Source organism: Sceloporus occidentalis, unplaced genomic scaffold (genome assembly GCF_023333645.1).
Source record: "Sceloporus occidentalis isolate IW3139 unplaced genomic scaffold, rSceOcc1.0.p SCAF_6, whole genome shotgun sequence".
NCBI lineage: Eukaryota > Metazoa > Chordata > Lepidosauria > Squamata > Phrynosomatidae > Sceloporus > Sceloporus occidentalis.
In genome coordinates this window covers 22,753,682-22,772,179 of record NW_028316986.1, presented here as the reverse complement: position 1 = coordinate 22,772,179, position 18,498 = coordinate 22,753,682, and the positions used below count along the sequence as shown (strand labels likewise).

The 18,498-nt window shown below is 45.3% G+C and overlaps 1 protein-coding gene across 4 annotated transcripts in view; it reads left to right on the top strand.

Annotated features, from left to right (window-relative positions):
- Positions 1 to 291: 291 nt before the first annotated feature.
- Positions 292 to 18,498, top strand: part of LOC149310493 (anaphase-promoting complex subunit 1-like) — a 72,114-nt gene continuing 53,907 nt past the window's right edge. For 2 of the 4 annotated variants that reach the window (XM_089529065.1, XM_089529063.1), the window contains exons 1-13: positions 292 to 442; positions 1,245 to 1,481; positions 2,031 to 2,192; positions 8,922 to 8,973; positions 9,138 to 9,241; positions 9,598 to 9,680; positions 10,351 to 10,424; positions 11,651 to 11,799; positions 12,755 to 12,975; positions 14,911 to 15,117; positions 16,849 to 16,944; positions 17,278 to 17,368; positions 17,485 to 17,550. In XM_089529065.1, the coding sequence (XP_089385191.1) occupies positions 1,269 to 1,481; positions 2,031 to 2,192; positions 8,922 to 8,973; positions 9,138 to 9,241; positions 9,598 to 9,680; positions 10,351 to 10,424; positions 11,651 to 11,799; positions 12,755 to 12,975; positions 14,911 to 15,117; positions 16,849 to 16,944; positions 17,278 to 17,368; positions 17,485 to 17,550 (1,518 nt within the window). In that variant the 5' untranslated portion in view covers positions 292 to 442; positions 1,245 to 1,268. The remainder of the gene's footprint in view (positions 443 to 1,244; positions 1,482 to 2,030; positions 2,193 to 8,921; positions 8,974 to 9,137; positions 9,242 to 9,597; positions 9,681 to 10,350; positions 10,425 to 11,650; positions 11,800 to 12,754; positions 12,976 to 14,910; positions 15,118 to 16,848; positions 16,945 to 17,277; positions 17,369 to 17,484; positions 17,551 to 18,498) is intronic. The other 2 variants (XM_089529064.1, XM_089529066.1) reach the window with 2 other exon arrangements.

The following is an 18,498-nucleotide window of genomic DNA, read 5'->3' as shown; positions in this document are numbered from 1 at the left end:
TTTTCTTATTTATATTTATCAAACTCTCTCTATATATATAATTTTTATTTTCCTATGTATTATATGAGATATATATCATATAATATACATATATAATGTGTGTGTGTATAATTAGTGTCTGCATGATGAATGCTTCTGCCCCATTGGCTGCTGCTGCTGCTGCTGGGGCCCTGCTGCCTTCCCTCGAGGCCTCCTCCTCCTCCTTCTCTTCCTGAGTCAGACATAACCAGAGGCGCCGCTCTACTGACAGCCATTAGCCCCGCCCCCAAATTTGTCGCGGGGGGTGATGGGAGTTCCAATATGGCGGCGCCCGTCTGAGAAGCTGAGGGGAGCCTTGTGCTGCTGCTGCTGGGAGGTCTGCTAGCAGTGTCCAGAGAAAGACACGGGGAGGAGCCGCTGGAGCCTAGGCCCGCAGCCGACCGCCCTTTCCTGTGTCACTCAGGTGGGTGGATGTGTGTAGGGGGTCCTCCTTCCCTTCCCTTCCCTTCCCTTCCTGGGTCTCCACTCCTGTCCCTGCCTCTCCAGGTCCTCCAGATCAGTGGCTCCTCTCCCAGAGTCCCCTGCAAGGGTCCTCCTCCATCGCCCACACTCGCATCCCTGGCCTTCACTCTTGTTGTTTTAGTGCCTCTACGATGGTCCCCAAACTGTGCCCTTTAAGAGGGTTTTGGACTACAGCTCCCAGAAGCCTCAGCCACGTTGGCCAGTAGCCTGGGATTCTGGGAGCTGAAGTCCAAAATCCCTCTGCGGCTAAGAAAGCGTGACTTGCCCAAGGAGGCTCAGTGCAGGATTCCCATGGATAAGCGGGGATTTGAACCCTGGTCTCCAGAGTCTCAGGTCAATGCTCAGTTTGGGCTTTGTGTTTCACAATAAATGCTCAAGAGATGGTTTTGCCAGTTTCTTCCAGGTCTTGGTTGGCAATCTCCCATCTAAGTACTAACTGAACTGACCCTACTTAGTTTCTTGTTGGTGTTTCAGGCTTTGTGGCCGTTTTCTAGAAGAGTTTATTCAGGATGCCAGCCACAGATGCTGGAGAAACGTCAGGAAATAAACTCTTCTAGAACGTGGACACATAACCCGAAAATCCCACAAAAACCTATGGATGCCAGCCACAAGAGCCTTTGATTTCACATGACACTACTTAGCTTCCAAGACGAGACAGGTCTGGTGCCTTTTGGGTACTGAAGCCATATGTTTTTTAATGTCACATTTGAACAACTTCAGTCTGCGTTTTGGCCTTGTTTCAGAAATAATGTTGATATTTGGAACTCATGTCGAACATCTATGAAGAGAGGGTAACGATGATTGCAGCAGGGGATTTGCAGGAGTTTGTCCCTTTTGGCCGTGACCACTGCAAGCACCATCCTAATGCGCTGAACCTGCAACTTCGGCAGCTGCAACCAGCCTCGGAGCTGTGGTCATCGGATGGAGCAGCTGGTTTGGTGGGGTCGCTTCAGGAAGTCACAATCCACGAGAAACACAAGGTAGACGTGACTTTTAATATAATGCTTAACCTTAGAAAACACGTATGTATAACATGCACCAAAAAGATAAGCGAAGGAGAAAGGAGATGGATAAGAAACAGCAAGGGATGAGGTAGGGAAATACTGTGATCTGCAAAACTAGTTATTAAGTCAAGAATGTGCCACATGCATTGTTGATCCCTTTGCTTAATGAAAATTCAGTGAAATGTGAAGTAAGAATCAAGCTGTAGATGAGCAATAGGTGATCTCTTGCAACACTTAAAGGCTAATCTGTCACCATGCATCACTGATTCTGGACTGATGCTTACAGTCTTATAGATTGCTTTGGTGTCAACCCCATCAATTCTTTCCCCTTTGCTGATGCTGACATAAAGACTGGCTCAGTGTTCTTGTGGACACACACTGAGAAAGAGGAAGGCTCTTTTCCATTGTAGTAGGAATTATCAATGATATAATAACTGAATTGTCTCCATTGGGTAGTATTCAAAGCTAATGTGAATTAATGTGCAGCATCTGTTGTTTTTTCTTATTTGTTTTCTCCTTTTTCAGGAAAGATGGCAATTAAGAAAGGGAATCAGTGATGTTGGGGAAGAGGTGGAATATGATGAAGAATTGTATATGGCTGGTAACATGGTCATTTGGAGCAGAGGAAGTAAAAGCCAAGCTTCAGCAGTTTACAAAGCGTTTACAGTTGATAGCTCTGTTCTGCAGGTATGAAATCTGATATTGTACAGTAGATGGTTGTAGATTGCATATTGCAAGGAAAATATAGGCCCTGGTTACTTGTAGGCTTGCTCCGGAAAAGGGTCTGTTACAAAGGTGGGTTGTTTGGCTCTAATTTTTTGAGCAACAACTCTCAGAAGGCAAAGCCAGCATAGTCAATATTAAGGGATTGTGGGAGTTGCAATCTGCAACTTTAGGAGGATCAAAGACTTTTCTATCAGGTGGGCTAAATGAATGAAATAAATGACAAGGATATGTGACATGGGTGGCTAGGCTCTGCTGACAGTAAACTACTTCAGACACAGGAAGTCTATGGCAAAATTGCTAGACTTTTTGTATGTTAAAAGCAGGGCTGTGAAGTGGGAAGCAATTTTGGATGAAGTCAGAGTTGGCACTCTGGCTTCAAAATGAAAACTCATATTATAACAATATATGGTAAATATATCATTTAATACTTTATATACTGAAATACAGTAAATATATTTTATACTTAATAAGTCTAAGCAACCTGTTGATTCATGTGGTGGTGATGAAATGCTTTGTACTACAGTAGATTTTACTATAGTACATTGTTATTTAATTAATATACATTTGCTATTTCTGAAAGAATCAGAGTCAGGCTGTAGGTAGAGGAGTTGGAGCTGGAGGTTTAGCATACAGAGTTGACAGACCTGGTTAATATATATTCAAAGAAAGAGAGAGAGAGAAAGAAAACAAAACCCTTAAAACATGTAAAGGGGAAAGGCATATTAGATCAGACTATTTTGACTAGGATCACTTCCTTCTCAGACTGTTTTGTGGCTTAGAATCTTTCTCCTGCAGTGAGCAGTTGCGCTGTTCCAAGCTTTTTAGTTGAGGAAACAGGCATATTAGAGGTGGGACATGATATAGATGTATAAAAATATGTGCATTGTAGACTAAGCAAATAGGGACAGCTGTTCCTCTTCATATTATTTTTAGTACCTGGGGTCATCCACTGAAGTTGAATGGTGAAGGATTTGGAGCATAGAAAAGGAAATAGTAATTTATTCAGTGTATAAACACTTGTGAAATTATGTATCACAAGATGTAGCAATGGCCAACATTTTTGATGGCTTTAGAGGAAAATGGAATCAATTCATAGAAGACAATGCAGTTCCTCCTAGACATGATAACTATATATATTCTCTTTACTACCAGAGGCGGTCTGCCTCTGTATGTCATTTGGTGGGAAGCATAAGCAAGAGGTCACAGATGCACTCATGTCCTGCTGGTTGGCTACACTTTGAAAAGAATGTTGGATTAAATAGAATCATAGGGGCTTTCTACATTGCCATTTGGGACGTCCTCCGGACGTCCCATTTTAAAAAAGGGGCGTCTCTTTTAGACGCCCCATGGCCTAGTACGGACTCCGTCCGTACAAGATGGCGGCGCCCCTTCTACATGGGCGCCGCCATCTTTACGTATCGGACGCACAGCGTCCAGACGCGTCGCGCCGCTGCTGACGTAGCGAGCGCGCCCCTGGCGCCTCGCTACGTCGCAAACGCGACGCAAAAAGAAGCTCCATTTTGGAGCTTCTTTTTTCGGTCCGCGCGGGAGTCGGGCCGTCTGAAGGCTCCGGCTCCCCCGCGGACCTTCTGGCGGCGGCGGCAGACCGCCGCAAAGCGGCGGTCTGTACCCCGCCATAGAATCATAGAATCATAGAATCGTAGAGTTGGAAGAGACCACTAGGGCCATCCAGTCCAACCCCCTGCCATGCAGGAAATCCAAATCAAAGCATCCCTGACAGATGGCCATCCAGCCTCTGTTTAAAGACCTCCAAGGAAGGAGACTCTATCACCTTCCGAGGAAGTGCATTCCACTGTCGAACAGCCCTCACTGTCAGGAAGTTCCTCCTAATGTTCAGGTGGAATCTCTTTTCCTGTAGCTTGCATCCATTGTTCCGGGTCCTGTTCTCTGGAGCAGCAGAAAACAAGCTTGCTCCCTCCTCAATATGACATCCTTTCAAATATTTAAACAGGGCTATCATATCACCTCTTAACCTTCTTTTCTCCAGGCTAAACATCCCCAGCTCCCTAAGTCGTTCCTCATAGGGCATGGTTTCCAGACCCTTCACCATTTTTGTCGCCCTCCTTTGGACACGCTCCAGTTTCTCAATGTCCTTTCTGAATTGTGGCGCCCAGAACTGGACACAATATTCTAGGTGGGGCCTGACCAAAGCAGAATACAGTGGCACTATTACTTCTTTTGATCTAGACACTATACTTCTATTGATGCAGCCTAAAATAGCATTGGCCTTTTTAGTTGCCGCATCACACTGTTGACTCATGTTCAACTTGTGGTCTACTTGGACTCCTAGATCCCTTTCACATGTTGTCTCCTTAAGCCAGGTGTCCCCCATCCTATATCTGTGCATTTCATTTTTTCGCCCTAAGTGCAGTACCTTACATTTCTCTGTGTTGAATTTCATTTTGTTAGGTTTGGCCCAGCTTTCTAGTCTATTCAGGTCATTTTGAATCTTGATCCTGTCCTCTGGGGTATTAGCTATTCCCCCTAATTTGGTGTCATCTGCAAATTTGATAAGTATGCTCCCAATTCTGTCATCCAGGTCATTGATAAAGATGTTGAATAGCACTGGGCCCAGGACAGAGCCCTGTGGGACCCCACTGGTCACTTCTCTCCAGGAAGAAAAGGAGCCATTGTTGAGCACCCTTTGGGTTCGGCCGGTCAACCAATTACAGATCCATTTAACAGTTCCTTTGTCTAGCCCACATTTTACAAGCTTGTTTGCAAGAATGTCATGGGAAACCTTGTCAAAGGCCTTACTGAAATCAAGATATACTATATCAGGGGTCGGCAACCTCCGGCCCGCGGGCCGGATGCGGCCCGCGAAGGCCTGGCCGCCGGCCCCCGGCTGCCCCTGCCGCCGCCGCCGCCGCCGCTGCGGCCGCCCGTCGCGGCTTTTCGCCGCTCTGGGTGCCGCCATTTTGGGCGGCAAAATGGCGGCGAAGTCTCGCGTGACCTTCCCTGAGGTCGCGCAAGACTTCGCCGCCATTTTGGGCGAAAAAATGCCGGCGCCCATAGCGGCCTCTGGGGCTATGGGCGCCGCCATTTTTTCGCCCAAAATGGCGGCGAAGTCTCGCGCGACCTCAGGGGAGGTCGCGCGAGACTTCGCCGCCATTTTGCCGCCCAAAATGGCGGCGCCCAGAGTGGCCGCCGCGGCAGCAGCGGCAATGGCGGCGGGCCTCTAGGAGGCCCGCTACCATCTCTGGGACCCTCCAGGAGGGCTCCCAGGGCGGCAGGGGGCCTCTGGGAGGCCCGCTGCCGTCTCTGGGACCCTCCAGGCGAGCTCCCAGGGCGGCAGGGGGCCTCTGCAGGGCCCTCTGCCATCCCTGGGGCCCTGCTTTAGGGCTCCCAGGGTGGCAGGGGGCCTCTGCAGGGCCCCCTGCCACCCTGGGAGCCCTCCTGCAGGGCCCCAGGGATGGCAGAGGGCCTCTGCGGGGCCCGCTGCCATCCCTGGGGCCCTGTTTTAGGGCTCCCAGGGTGGCAGGGGGCCTCTGCAGGCCCTCTGCCATCCCTGGGGCCCTGCAGGAGGGCTCCCAGGGTGGCAGGGGGCCTCTGCGGGGCCCGCTGCCATCCCTGGGGCCCTGCTTTAGGGCTCCCAGGGTGGCAGGGGGCCTCTGCAGGCCCTCTGCCATCCCTGGGGCCCTGCAGGAGGGCTCCCAGGGCGGCAGGGGGCCTCTGCAGGGCCCGCTGCCATCCCTGGGGCCCTGCTTTAGGGCTCCCAGGGCGGCAGGGGGCCTCTGCGGGGCCCGCTGCCATCCCTGGGGCCCTGCTTTAGGGCTCCCAGGGTGGCAGGGGGCCTCTGCAGGCCCTCTGCCATCCCTGGGGCCCTGCAGGAGGGCTCCCAGGGCGGCAGGGGGCCTCTGCAGGGCCCGCTGCCATCCCTGGGGCCCTGCTTTAGGGCTCCCAGGGTGGCAGGGGGCCTCTGCACGGCCTTCTGCCATCCCTGGGGCCCTGCAGGAGGGCTCCCAGGGCGGCAGGGGGCCTTTGCGGGGCCCGCTGCCATCCCTGGGGCCCTGCTTTAGGGCTCCCAGGGTGGCAGGGGGCCTCTGCAGGGCCCTCTGCCATCCCTGGGGCCCTGCAGGAGGGCTCCCAGGGTGGCAGGGGGCCTCTGCAGGGCCCTCTGCCATCCCTGGGGCCCTGCAGGAGGGCTCCCAGGGTGGCAGGGGGCCTCTGCGGGGCCCGCTGCCATCCCTGGGGCCCTGCTTTAGGGCTCCCAGGGTGGCAGGGGGCCTCTGCAGGGCCCTCTGCCATCCCTGGGGCCCTGCAGGAGGGCTCCCAGGGTGGCAGGGGGCCTCTGCAGGGCCCTCTGCCATCCCTGGGGCCCTGCAGGAGGGCTCCCAGGGTGGCAGGGGGCCTCTGCGGGGCCCGCTGCCATCCCTGGGGCCCTGCTTTAGGGCTCCCAGGGTGGCAGGGGGCCTCTGCAGGGCCCGCTGCCATCCCTGGGGCCCTGCTTTAGGGCTCCCAGGGTGGCAGGGGGCCCCTGCAGGCCCTCTGCCATCCCCGGGGCCCTGCAGGAGGGCTCCCAGGGCGGCAGGGGGCCTCTGCAGGGCCCTCTGCCATCCCTGGGGCCCTGCTTTAGGGCTCCCAGGGTGGCAGGGGGCCTCTGCAGGGCCCTCTGCCATCCCTGGGGTCCTGCAGGAGGGCTCCCAGGGTGGCAGGGGGCCTCTGCAGGGCCCTCTGCCATCCCTGGGGCCCTGCTTTAGGGCTCCCAGGGTGGCAGGGGGCCTCTGCAGGGCCCTCTGCCATCCCTGGGGCCCTGCAGAGGCCCCCTGCCACCCTGGGAGCCCTCCTGCAGGGCCCCCTGCCGCCCTGGGAGCCCCCAGCTTTTTTGCTGGTCTCTGATGGGGCCTAGGGCCCCGTCAGGGGCCAGCAAAAATGGGGAGGCCTGGCCCCCGGAGGGTGGAAGCTCCGCCCCCGGCATGCAGCCCCGCCCCTGGAGGGTGGAAGCTCCACCCCCCAGCACACAGCCCCGCCCCGGAGGGTGGAAGCTCCACCCCCGGCATGTGGCCCCGCCCCAGAGGGTGGAAGCTCCACCCCTGGCACGTGGCCCCGCCCCGGAGGGTCGAAGCTCCACCCCCCAGCTTCGGCCCCCCAGTCGCCTGAGGGACAGCAACCCGGCCCCCGGCTCAAAAAGGTTGCCTACCCCTGTACTATATCCACAGCATTCCCTTCATCTACCAAGCTGGTAATTTTATCAAAGAAAGAGATTAGATTTGTCTGGCATGACTTGTTTCTCTGAAACCCATGTTGACTTTTTGTGATTATGGCATTGCCTTCTAGATGTTCACAGACTCTCTGTTTAATGATCTGCTCCAGAATCTTTCCTAGAACTGATGTCAGACTAACTGGACGATAATTGTTGGGATCCTCTTTTTTCCCCTTTTTGAAGATGGGGACAACGTTTGCCCTTCGCCAGTCTGCTGGGATCTCTCCTGTTCTCCAGGAGTTTTCAAATATGATTGCCAATGGCTCCGATATTACTTTTGCCAGTTCTTTTAATACCCTTGGATGGAGTTCATCTGGTCCCGGAGACTTAAATTCATTTAGATTAACAAGGTGTTCCTCTACTATCTCTTTACTTATTCTGTGCTGAAATTCCCCTCTTCTGTCCTCTGCTCCATTATCCTCAGGTTGAGCATCCTTTGCCTTTTCTGAGAAGACTGAGGCAAAGAAGGTGTTGAGTAATTCTGCCTTTTCTCTATCTCCTGTTAGCATTTTGCCATCTTCTCCACGCAGTGGCCCTACCGTTTCCTTCTTCTTCCTCTTGCTGCGGACATATCCAAAAAAGCCCTTTTTATTGTTCTTAACCTCTCTAGCAAGCCTGACTTCATTCTGCGCTTTAGCTTTTCTGACTTTACCCCTACACATGCCTGCTATTTCTTTGAATTCCTTTTTCGTGATTTCCCCGTTTTTCCATTTCTTATACATGTTCCGTTTCAAACTTAGCTCAGTTGAAAGTTCCTTAGTCATCCATCCTGGTTTCTTGAGACACCTCCCGTTTTTCTTTCTCACTGGAACTGTTTGAAATTGTGCCTTCAGTATCCCTTTTGAGAAAGTCCCATCCGTCCTGAACTCCTTTATCTTTTAGTATTTCTGTCCATGGAATCGCCCTCAATACTTCTCTAAGTTTACTGAAATCCGCTCTCCTAAAGTCTAGGATGCGTGTCTGACTCTGCCTGGCTTCTCCTTTCCACTGTATTACAAACTCCAGGAGAACATGGTCACTTCCACCTAATGTTCCCACTTCCACCTAATGTATTGTCAATACATCTTTGACAATAAATATCACATTGTGGAGTGCCGTCATTTTCATTTCCAACCACCCTTTTCTTCCTACCATGTCTTGGTTTTCCACACACTCCATCCTTACCAGTATCCAGTCTGTATTATGTTCAGTCCTCATTTTGTAGTTTCAAACCATGGAATTCCCCTTAGTCTAAAAATGCCTCTGATGTCTGGATGAACTGATTTATATTGATTACATAGGGATCCACATTTACCTTTGAACTGGGAATCATATAGAGTGTGTGCATGTATGTTTCTGTATGCTGTTTGTCTCACTGTCTCAAGAAATTAATTCTTTTATTTGATCTGTTGGATTGTAGTTGTGTAGCTGGAGGAGGCGTATTTGTGGAAAAAAGAAAAACTTACACACTGAATATTTTATTTCAGGCTTTGTGGTGTGATTTCTCTATACCCCAGGAGAAGTCTGACAAAATGGAAGGTAATTTTAATTCTTCTGTCATTTTCTTTCGGGTCTTGAAAGGTGATGCCCATTTCAAAATTCTGTTGCTTCCAAAATCAAGTGTAACAAATATAGGTTGATTGTGTGGAGGATTGTTGAATATCTGATGGTTCAAATATTTCTTATTTGTTCCCCAATTTCAGATAGCAGCAAAGTAGTAGAAAAGTGTATCTGCATATTACAGAACTCTTGCATAAACATTCACAGCATTGAAGGAAAGGATTACACTGCTTCCTTGCCCTTTCAGGTAAATGTATGTTAAAATAATGGAAACAAGAGATTTAAAGATGTTACAGCCAGGTTTCTGTATCACCTGGAGACTTAGCTGTGATAGTGTCATGCTTTTCAACCTGATGACAAAGGATTTTTTTGACATACTGTAGTAGAAATTATTGTGTCCTGGTGGCTATAACATGACATTCTCATCAGCTTTGCTGTCATCAGCCACCTTGAGTCTCTGTTTAGGGAGAAAAGCGGGGTATAAGCAAGGATAATGATAACCATAACAACAACAATTTTATCAAAATAGAAATTATTACTATTTATTTAATTCATATCTAAGATTAAATATACTGTATAGTGTATTTATCTATTTATTTATAGGTGGCAAATGTTTGGCCAACAAAATATGGTTTGTTGTTTGAACGTAGTAGTTCTTCACATGAAGTGCCTCTGAGTCCCAACAGGTAAAGTAACATGAATTATGACTTCCTATATAGTTTTGATTTTTCTATATGACAAGCTAGTCTAATTTAATGCATTCAGTAGATGCCTTGCCTTAGAAAATCTCTAGATCTTGACTTGTATGTCTTGGCATGCTTTAGAAGAATGATTTCATAACTGTCAAGGAGTTTAAAAATCTGGTTGAACTAGCCAAAGAGGATTTTAATTATTTTTTAAATGTCGAATATATGTAATTTTATTTCAGAAATAATTCTGTCTTAAAAATAGTGGAACATAAAAAATAGTAAAATTTCCTCACAAACAAGGAATATGTGGGGCCCTCAGGTGTTGTTGGACTGCAGCTCCCTTTAGCCTCAGTTAGCATGATCAGTGATGAGGGATGATAAGAGTTGGAGTCCAACATTTAGAGGCTGCATTTTCCTCCTCCCTGGTCTATATCTCTAGGCTCCATTTGCCAATGTTCTCTAATCATAGTTTGGAAGAATGAGAACAAACTTTGTATGCATTCACTTTCTTGTCTCACTTCTCCTTGTGCTCCTGGCTTCATAGAACACTTCCTAGTTTCTAAAACCATAGTTAGCAGTTGCCTGTTGTGATGTGGCTTTCAGTACTGCCTAAGTTGTTTATCCTAGCACTGGCTTCAGTGGTTATTCTCTTTTCTTTTCATTCCAGGGAACCTTTGCCCACTATGTTCAGCATGTTGCATCCTTTAGATGAAATAACGCCAATGGTTTGTAAGTCTGCAGGTAAATTAAATAATGTATATGAAATCAATGAAGAGCCAATATGGTGTAGTGGTTTGAGAGTTTGAACTGTGATTCTGGATACTAGGGTTCCATTCCCCATTTGGCCATGGAAACCCACTGGGTGAACTTGAGCAAATCGCACACACTCAGCTCCAGAAAATCCCATGAGAGGTTTATTTAAGGGTTGTTGTAAGTTGGAAACCACTTGAAGGCACACAATAACACAACAACATATGAAATTGGGAGAGGGGGGATAGAATAATAGAATTATAGAGTTAGAAGAGAACATAATTTATTGAACAGTATTCCAGGAGGCTTAACAAATATTGAATGGTGCATATTTGTGTAGCATCTATATATCTTAAGCTCTGTAGAACCTTTGGGGCAAGGATACCCCAAGGTGGATGGTGTGAAATATGACAAAGGAAGAAAAATTGCTGGTGGCTCAGGCCTTTTCCTTACCCTGCACAACCCAGCAATCAAGACTTTATATTACATATAGTCTGGTATTGCTACTCTGTATCTTCAAATCATTTCTGACTTAAGGTGATCTCAAAGTGAACCTGTCATGGGGATTTTTTGGTGAGGTTTGTTCAGAATGGTTTGTTTTTTGTTTTTTTGCCATTGCGTTCTCCTGAGGTTGAGGGAGTGTGACTTGCCCAAGGCTACCCAGTCAGTTTTCATGGTTGAGCCCTGGTCTCCAGAGTTGTAGTCCAATGCTCAAACCGCCACACCTGCAGTCTAGCTCTATTAAAATTTTGCTCTTGTTGGGAGGTGCATATGCATTACTGAGACAGACATTGCTGTAGGCCATGAGTGTTGATGTATTCAGTGCCTCTTGTTTGAATCAGAAAACTTTCATGTGTTCTGAGGCTTATGCAGTTCTACATTCTCTTGCTAGTTTCCACTAACTGATCTATTGCTCATTTTCTTAGCACAGTGTTGGTAATGCCATGGTATGTCAGGAAAATAAGCATTCACATATAGCTTTAGGTTACAGCTGTATGGTAATTCCAAATGTTTGTTGTTTAAATCATGTCTGCTGCATAACATACCTGGGGAACCTTTGGTTCACCAGATGTTGTTGAATTCCATGTCCCATCAGCCCTTACTCACCCAGCCAAAGGCAAGGTATGTTATGAGTTCATTAATGCCTAGAGAGTCAAAGGTTGCTGTCCATGGAATAGCATTTCTTTGTTGGCTAATCTGATGTTTCCTGTGCTTAGCAGGTTTGTTTGGCTCTGCCAGAGTCCAGTATGTTGCTGACTATTCAATGAGAATTGTTTTCCTCAATGCTGAGCCTTCCATCCTCATGACGTATGATGCTAGTCAGAGTTTGCATACCATCTGGGCACTCAGAAGAGTAAAACCAGAGGTAAGAAATGAAAGTCAAACACAGGCTCAAAATGGGGTGAAAAACAGGAGGGCCATAATTTTCAAGTCTGAGGTAGCTCACAGTTTTTCTCACCACATGAAGTTCTCTGAATCGAGAGTTCATGCTGGACAGGGAATGACTTTTTAATTGTGTAACCTCCATATCAGGAACTGTGGAGCATCCTGGATGTTGTAAAAGAGTCTTTTTCCTTACTTCAGAGCAGCCATTGTCCATGAATGCAAATGCAATAAACTGGATGAGGACTGCATAATTTACTTGACAGTATACATTCTGTGTTACAGAATGCAAGAGGGCACACCTCTGCTCCTTTATGAAAGCTTTATTCTTAGTACCATCATGTTCTGAAGGAACGTGGCTGGCTACCCTAGACATGGTCTTCTGTCTGGTGGTTCCTTGTGTTTAGAAACGTCTTTGCTAGTTATGTTCATTTGATTCCATCTGTCAGATGAAGTATCTTGAGAAAAAACCTAGTTACTGTTTGTCAGATGTGTCCCAACTTGCAAACCTTGTAGAGAACAGTAGCCAATGACAGCAGCTTCACTAGGGGATCTGCCATTCCATACTATTTTCCAACTGAAATCTCATTAGTGCCCCTCAGACTTTTGCTTCTTGATGGCTGTAAGGGGTGGGGATTTTGACTAGGGAAGTGGCTTTGTGGAAAAGTAGTCACTTCTTTTGATATGGCGACCCTAAGCATATACAGCTGAAACAACCAGTGTTTCTATTCCTTTTAAGTAAGGAAGAAGACTTCAGGAAACTTGATTCTGGATTCCTCTTGTTGAGCATAGTTTGGCCTTTGAAAATTGGATACATGGAAGTGTGTCATGTTCAGCAATTAAATGCACATCTTTAGTCCTCATGGTTGTAAATTACATATGGTCTATGTGCTTCTTTGAGCTGCATATGTAGATTTGCTTTCCTTCACACCCAACAGGAACAGAATGCTGTCTTGAAGTTCTCCGAGCAAGGGGGGACCCCCCAGCATGTAGCCACCAGCACTTCCTTCACTATCCACCTTCGTAGTCTGTCTAAAGGTGACTCACCCATGGTTTCTCCATTCCAGAACTATTCATCTATTCACAGCCAAAGCAGGTCTGCATCATCACCCAGCATCCACTCCCGCTCGCCTTCCATTTCCAACATGGCAGCTCTGAGGTGGGTTGATAAGCTTCTTTCAGTTATTGATTTCTAAGGATTGTTATAGGGATCACACATGCTGCACAGAAATGTATTCCCTCAGTCTACTGTTACTTACTGCATTATGACTTAATGATTGATATCACCTGCATGCTCAGTGTGACTTTCTTCCATTTTCCTCCTCCACATCTCTCTGCACTGCCTGAAAACCTGATCAGGGTCTTTTCCAGGCCTCAGGAGCAGGGTTTGAGAGTTCATAGGAACTACAGTAAGGAGTAGGGCATTGTCTCCACATCCATCCTGGTTTTGCTAAGAAAAACAATTCCATTAGCTTAACAGCCCTATTGGATCTTGACTTTTGCAACAGTACCTTGATTTCTTTGATTTCCAGACTCCACATTTCATCAGTCCTTGCTCTAGAGATTGGTATCTTTTTGGAGTTTCAGTCACACTTTGTCAATTGCTGTTCAGTTCTGAAGAACTTTGCCCTTGGAATTATTCACAGATTTTTTTTACTATCATTTATATATTGTGAGAAATATCTATGATATTTTGTTTTATTTAATTTTAATCATACCTTCTCTGCTTGCTTCCCTGGGAGCTAAAAAATGTTCCCCTCCTGGAGCAATTTTATTTTTACAGTAATACTTTCAGGTAGGGTGGGGTGCAAGAATAACTTGCCTAGGGTCACCTAATAAACTTCACATCTGAGCAAGTTTTTAACTCTAGGTCAGCAGTCCATTACACTCCAGATCTCCCTGCCTTCAATTAGCTTATAGTCTAACTTTTGACTGTGGCAAAGGCATTATAGGAAGAAGAGGGAGAGACAAGTGGAGCAAAAGATAAACATACCGTATATACTTGACTGTAACTCAGTTTCATGTATAAATGGAGGGCAGGTTTTAGGGCCAAAATTATGGATTTTGGTACGACCCATGGATATATTGAGGGTAAAACTTAGGGGCATGTAACAAAAGATCTAAAGGATGAAGCAAAGGAAAACAATGCCAAAGAGTTTACAGAATTCCAGCAGGCACAGTTTTTGTGCTCATGCTAAGGCTGGATGGATGAGAGAGTAGAGAGGGGTCAATGCTTCCAGGGCAGATTACCTTTCACCAGGGGATGCTTCTTTTTTTGTTTTAAGAGTTAAAGTACAGTATTTTGACATGTGGATGAGTCAGCTTAGGTTTTTTATGTCAATTTTTTACTAAAACTTCTAGACTTAGAAGTTGCTATGTATTCTTAGGTATTTTTACAGTTCTGTAGCCAAGTAGTACTGAGTAGTCTCACAATAATTATTGTTCCTAAACAGGAGCTAGAGAGCTCTTTTCACCCCGCCTAAGTGCTTACCTCAAGTGCTGTGGTTATATACACAAACACTGTACCAGTTTTACATTCAGGCTGCATGATGTTATGCTTTATTGGATACCAGCCTAGATGCCCTTGTGCTCATTCCCTGGACATAGAGTTGGTTCAATATAGGAGGGAGCGGATCTATTGTAGGGCAATTTTTTCTGCTCTGTATTGTATATGTGAATGTTGAAGCTGAAAGATAGCACCTTGCATAAGGTTACCCTTTTAATTAGTGGATTAGCTGAAACAGAGGTCTTATCCATTCTGCAGAAATAATCCAGTTTGACACCACTTTAACTGCCTTGGCTCAATGCTATAGAATTCTGGGAATGGTTGTTTCGGGAAACATTTAGCTTCTCTGTCAGCTCTGGTGTCACAACAAACTAGTTTCCAGAATTCCATAGCACTGGGCTATTGGGCAGTTAAAGCAATGTCAAACTGGTTTATTTCTGCAGTGTGGTTGAAGCCTTAGACCTCCTGCTGTTCAGCACTGGGCTGTACTGCTCTGATACCTAAAGTGTTAACTCTTTGGTCTGCAGGCAAAAAGCGGTGCCATATGTGCAGTTCATCAATGGACAAAAATCCTTTCTTTGTTCACAGCCGATCTCACTCCCCAGCCTTGGGGGTGCATTCTTTCTCGGGAGTGCAGAGATTCAACTTCTCCAGCCATGCCCAGTCTCCAAGGAGGCATAGTGCCTGTCATTCTCCAAGCAGTGCTACTGATTCTTTCCTTGCCCCAGAAACTGAACTCATTGTTCCAGAACTATGCATTGACCATCTGTGGACAGAGCCATTCACTACCATGAGGTATCATATAAATGATTCATCTCAGACCTGTCTTCATTGGAGGCAAAGTAAAGAAGAGGAATAAAACTGACTGCTCTATTTTCTTAGTAGCAGTCAGGCAGGATATATTTAAGCCTTAACATGACAACTAAACCTGGGATGATAGTTTATTGAGCTCAAATAAGCCAGGTTTCATAAACTACCAACAAAACCTGGTTTACAGCTGTTTATGAATCCTGGCTTTTTAAACTGTAGTTTAATAAGCCGTGCTTGTGCCTTACAATCACATGCAAATATGGCCAGTCTGTTGCTACCATGAGTAATAATAATAGCTCCCCATCCCTGAATTCATATGCTTAATGGATAAATGTTAATAAGTTGGAGTAGGTTCAAAATGTGTATGATAATGAATGAACATAGGAAGGAAATATATTTATCTATGGTGTGAGTATTATATTTTATCTCTATGTATTGTGTGATTAGAGAGTCAGCATGGTGTAGTGGTTTGAGTGTTGGACTACAACTCTGAAACTCAGGGTTCAAATCCCTGCTTGCTCATGAAAGCCCACTGTGTAATCTTGGGCTAATCACAGTTGCTCAGCATCAGAGGAAGGCAAAGTAAACTGCCCCTAAATGAATGTTGGGAAGAAACCCCCATGATAGGGCCATCTTAGGGTCTCCATAAGTTGGAAACAACTTGAAGGCACAAAACACACACATTGTGTGATTATATTAGGTAAAAGGAAAGTAATAGTTCTTCCTATTCTATTATAATCACTGATGGGCAGTTCATCTTGGAGATCTCTCATTCATAGGCTCGTCATAAATCGAAGCCACATACAGTGGTACCCCGGGATACGAATTACCCGGGGTACGAATTTTTCGGGATACGAATAAATCCCATAGGGATTTATTGTTTCGGGTTACGAAGGTTTTTTCGGGTTACGAAAAAACCCCGGCGCTGTTTTAAATGGAGCCGCGGCAGAGCCGCGGCTTTTTTTCCATTAGCGCCTATGGGAATTCGGCTTACGAAGGTTTTTCGGGTTACGAAATTAACCGCGGAACGAATTAATTTCGTAACCCGGGGGACCACTGTATATCAGTTTGCTAGATTCTATTGGGTAGATTTGTAAACCTTATAATTTATGTTGATATTTGTTAATAATAAAAAAGAAGAGAAATGTGTCTTCCTACTGGTAGTGTAAGAAAGTTCTTTAAATCTGTCAGCTGATTAAAGAATTCTACACAAGAAAGAAGAGTCTCATACCTCAAATGTGAATTAAATTGTAGTTGTTTTTGCTATAATGTTCTGACAGTACTCTTTAAATTGTAAATACTTTTAGTTTACCCTTTCACCAGTTGATAAACTGAAATACATTTGTTTATTACCAAACTTCAGTATATATGTATCTATATACACATAGACACACACACATGTATGTATATTTAACACTTGCTCTAGAATCCTTTTCATGTTTACATTTGTTGACTTCAGTGAGATTTATTTCCATCTAAATTGGTATAAGATTACAGCCTTACCTGGGAATTAGTGCCACTGGACTCAATAGAGCTTTTTTTTTCTGAGCAGATATGTACAGGACAGAGTAGTGTAAAATGATGTACAAGTTTACAACAAAAGTGGCCTTAAACTAATAATCATATAGACTTCTTAATTTAGAATTCTTAAAAGCCACTTCTTTTGGTAAGTTCAGGTTTTTTTTATTGTTTCTCTTTTCATTGGAATGTTGATAGGGAGAAAAATTCTCAAGCCTCCAAAGTATTTATTACGACTGATCTTTGTGGGCAAAGGTTTTTGTGCTACTTAGTGGAGTCCCAGCTCCAGTTGCGGTAAGTGTGACTTCCTTGAATTTTTGTCTAAGATACTGGAACTGTATAATAAAAGACTAACTGTTATATTCCAGCATTCCCTAACTAGATGCTCTCTTTTGCATGCAGCACCCATCAACCCCAGCTAGCATGATCAAACCAAGGAGCAATGTTAAATACATATGCTTATTAAAAATTGCAATGCTGGGGCTGCTTCTGAGCTGGTGGCCTTGATTTTCTGAGAGTGGGTGGTGATTATAATGGTGGAAATAACTGTATAAGTCAACATTAATTTTACTGGAGCCATTTCTAATATAGTGTTTTGCTGAGATCCTTTTCTTTCCTCAATTTTAGCTGTGTAAAATTTCAGCAGAGTAATGACATGTCCCAGTTGATCTTTGGCACTGTTACCAACATACCAGCAAAGGATGCCGCTCCTGTTGAAGTAAGTATAAGAACATTAAATGTAGAGTACAGGCATTCTTTATCAGTTGATAACATTTCTTGAAATAATAGCTGATTAATCCATTCTTTTTCTTTTTTCTTTTATGGTATTACCAGAGCATCGACACGATGCTAGTTCTGGAAGGCAATGGAAACTTAATTTTGTACACTGGAGTAGTTCGGGTATGTATAACATTTCTTTCAATTTAACATCTTCTATATGTTTCAAATTGTAGATTGGTTTTCCATGATTTTGACTTGCCCAAGTCTTTCCAGATACTCCTCTTGTTCATCTTTCAATTTCCTCTTCATTTATAGCCTTGTTCAGGCATTTGCCTTTATTCAGGAGGCCAATAAGTGGTCAAAAGAGAGAGGTCACACACATTGGCTCTCCTCCTCAGTACTCCTTCCCATCTTGGTCCCTGTGTCCCTGAAAGGACTTTGAAAGGATGTTGCACGCGTGTTCATTGTACACTGAACATGAGTAGAAGACTGCTTGTGTTCCTTGCTTTATCAGGGTCTCAGATTGTGCAGAATGTATTGCTTATGAAGTGAGCACAAAGTGAGTGCGTGGCAGTCAACATGGCAGAGTTGGAGACTGGGTGTGTGTGTAAGTGGGGGTTGGGATGTACTGTCCTAAAGAGTGATTTCATTTAAAGTCAGGTCATAAGTATACCTACCTTACTTTATTTTGACCAGGCTTATCGTGAAGCCTGGTCTAAATGGATGAACTGTTCAAAGCTGTTCTCTGCATGGACAATCTAAATGAATAGCAAAGTTACAGCAATCTTAAAAATAACAGTACATTATAGAAGATAAACAAATGGATTAAGCATTCAGATGTGCAAATTGTAACTAAAATGTAATGCAAACCATGAAAGAAATTCTGTAAAAAAAATGGGCAGAGAGCAAACCTATAAAAAAGATTCAACCTTCATTTTCAGTGAGACTGAGGCCCAAAGTCATGGTGATGCTAAGTCTTGTATAGTCTGTTTGTGACTCCATTCCTTGTTGTTTTTAAAAAGCAGACACTGATGCTGCTATCAGTAGTAAATGGTTCACATGCTGATGGGAGTGTTTCCTCCTATGACATGTTTTCTGTTAAGTATCATTCCTCATGGAGCCTGTTAT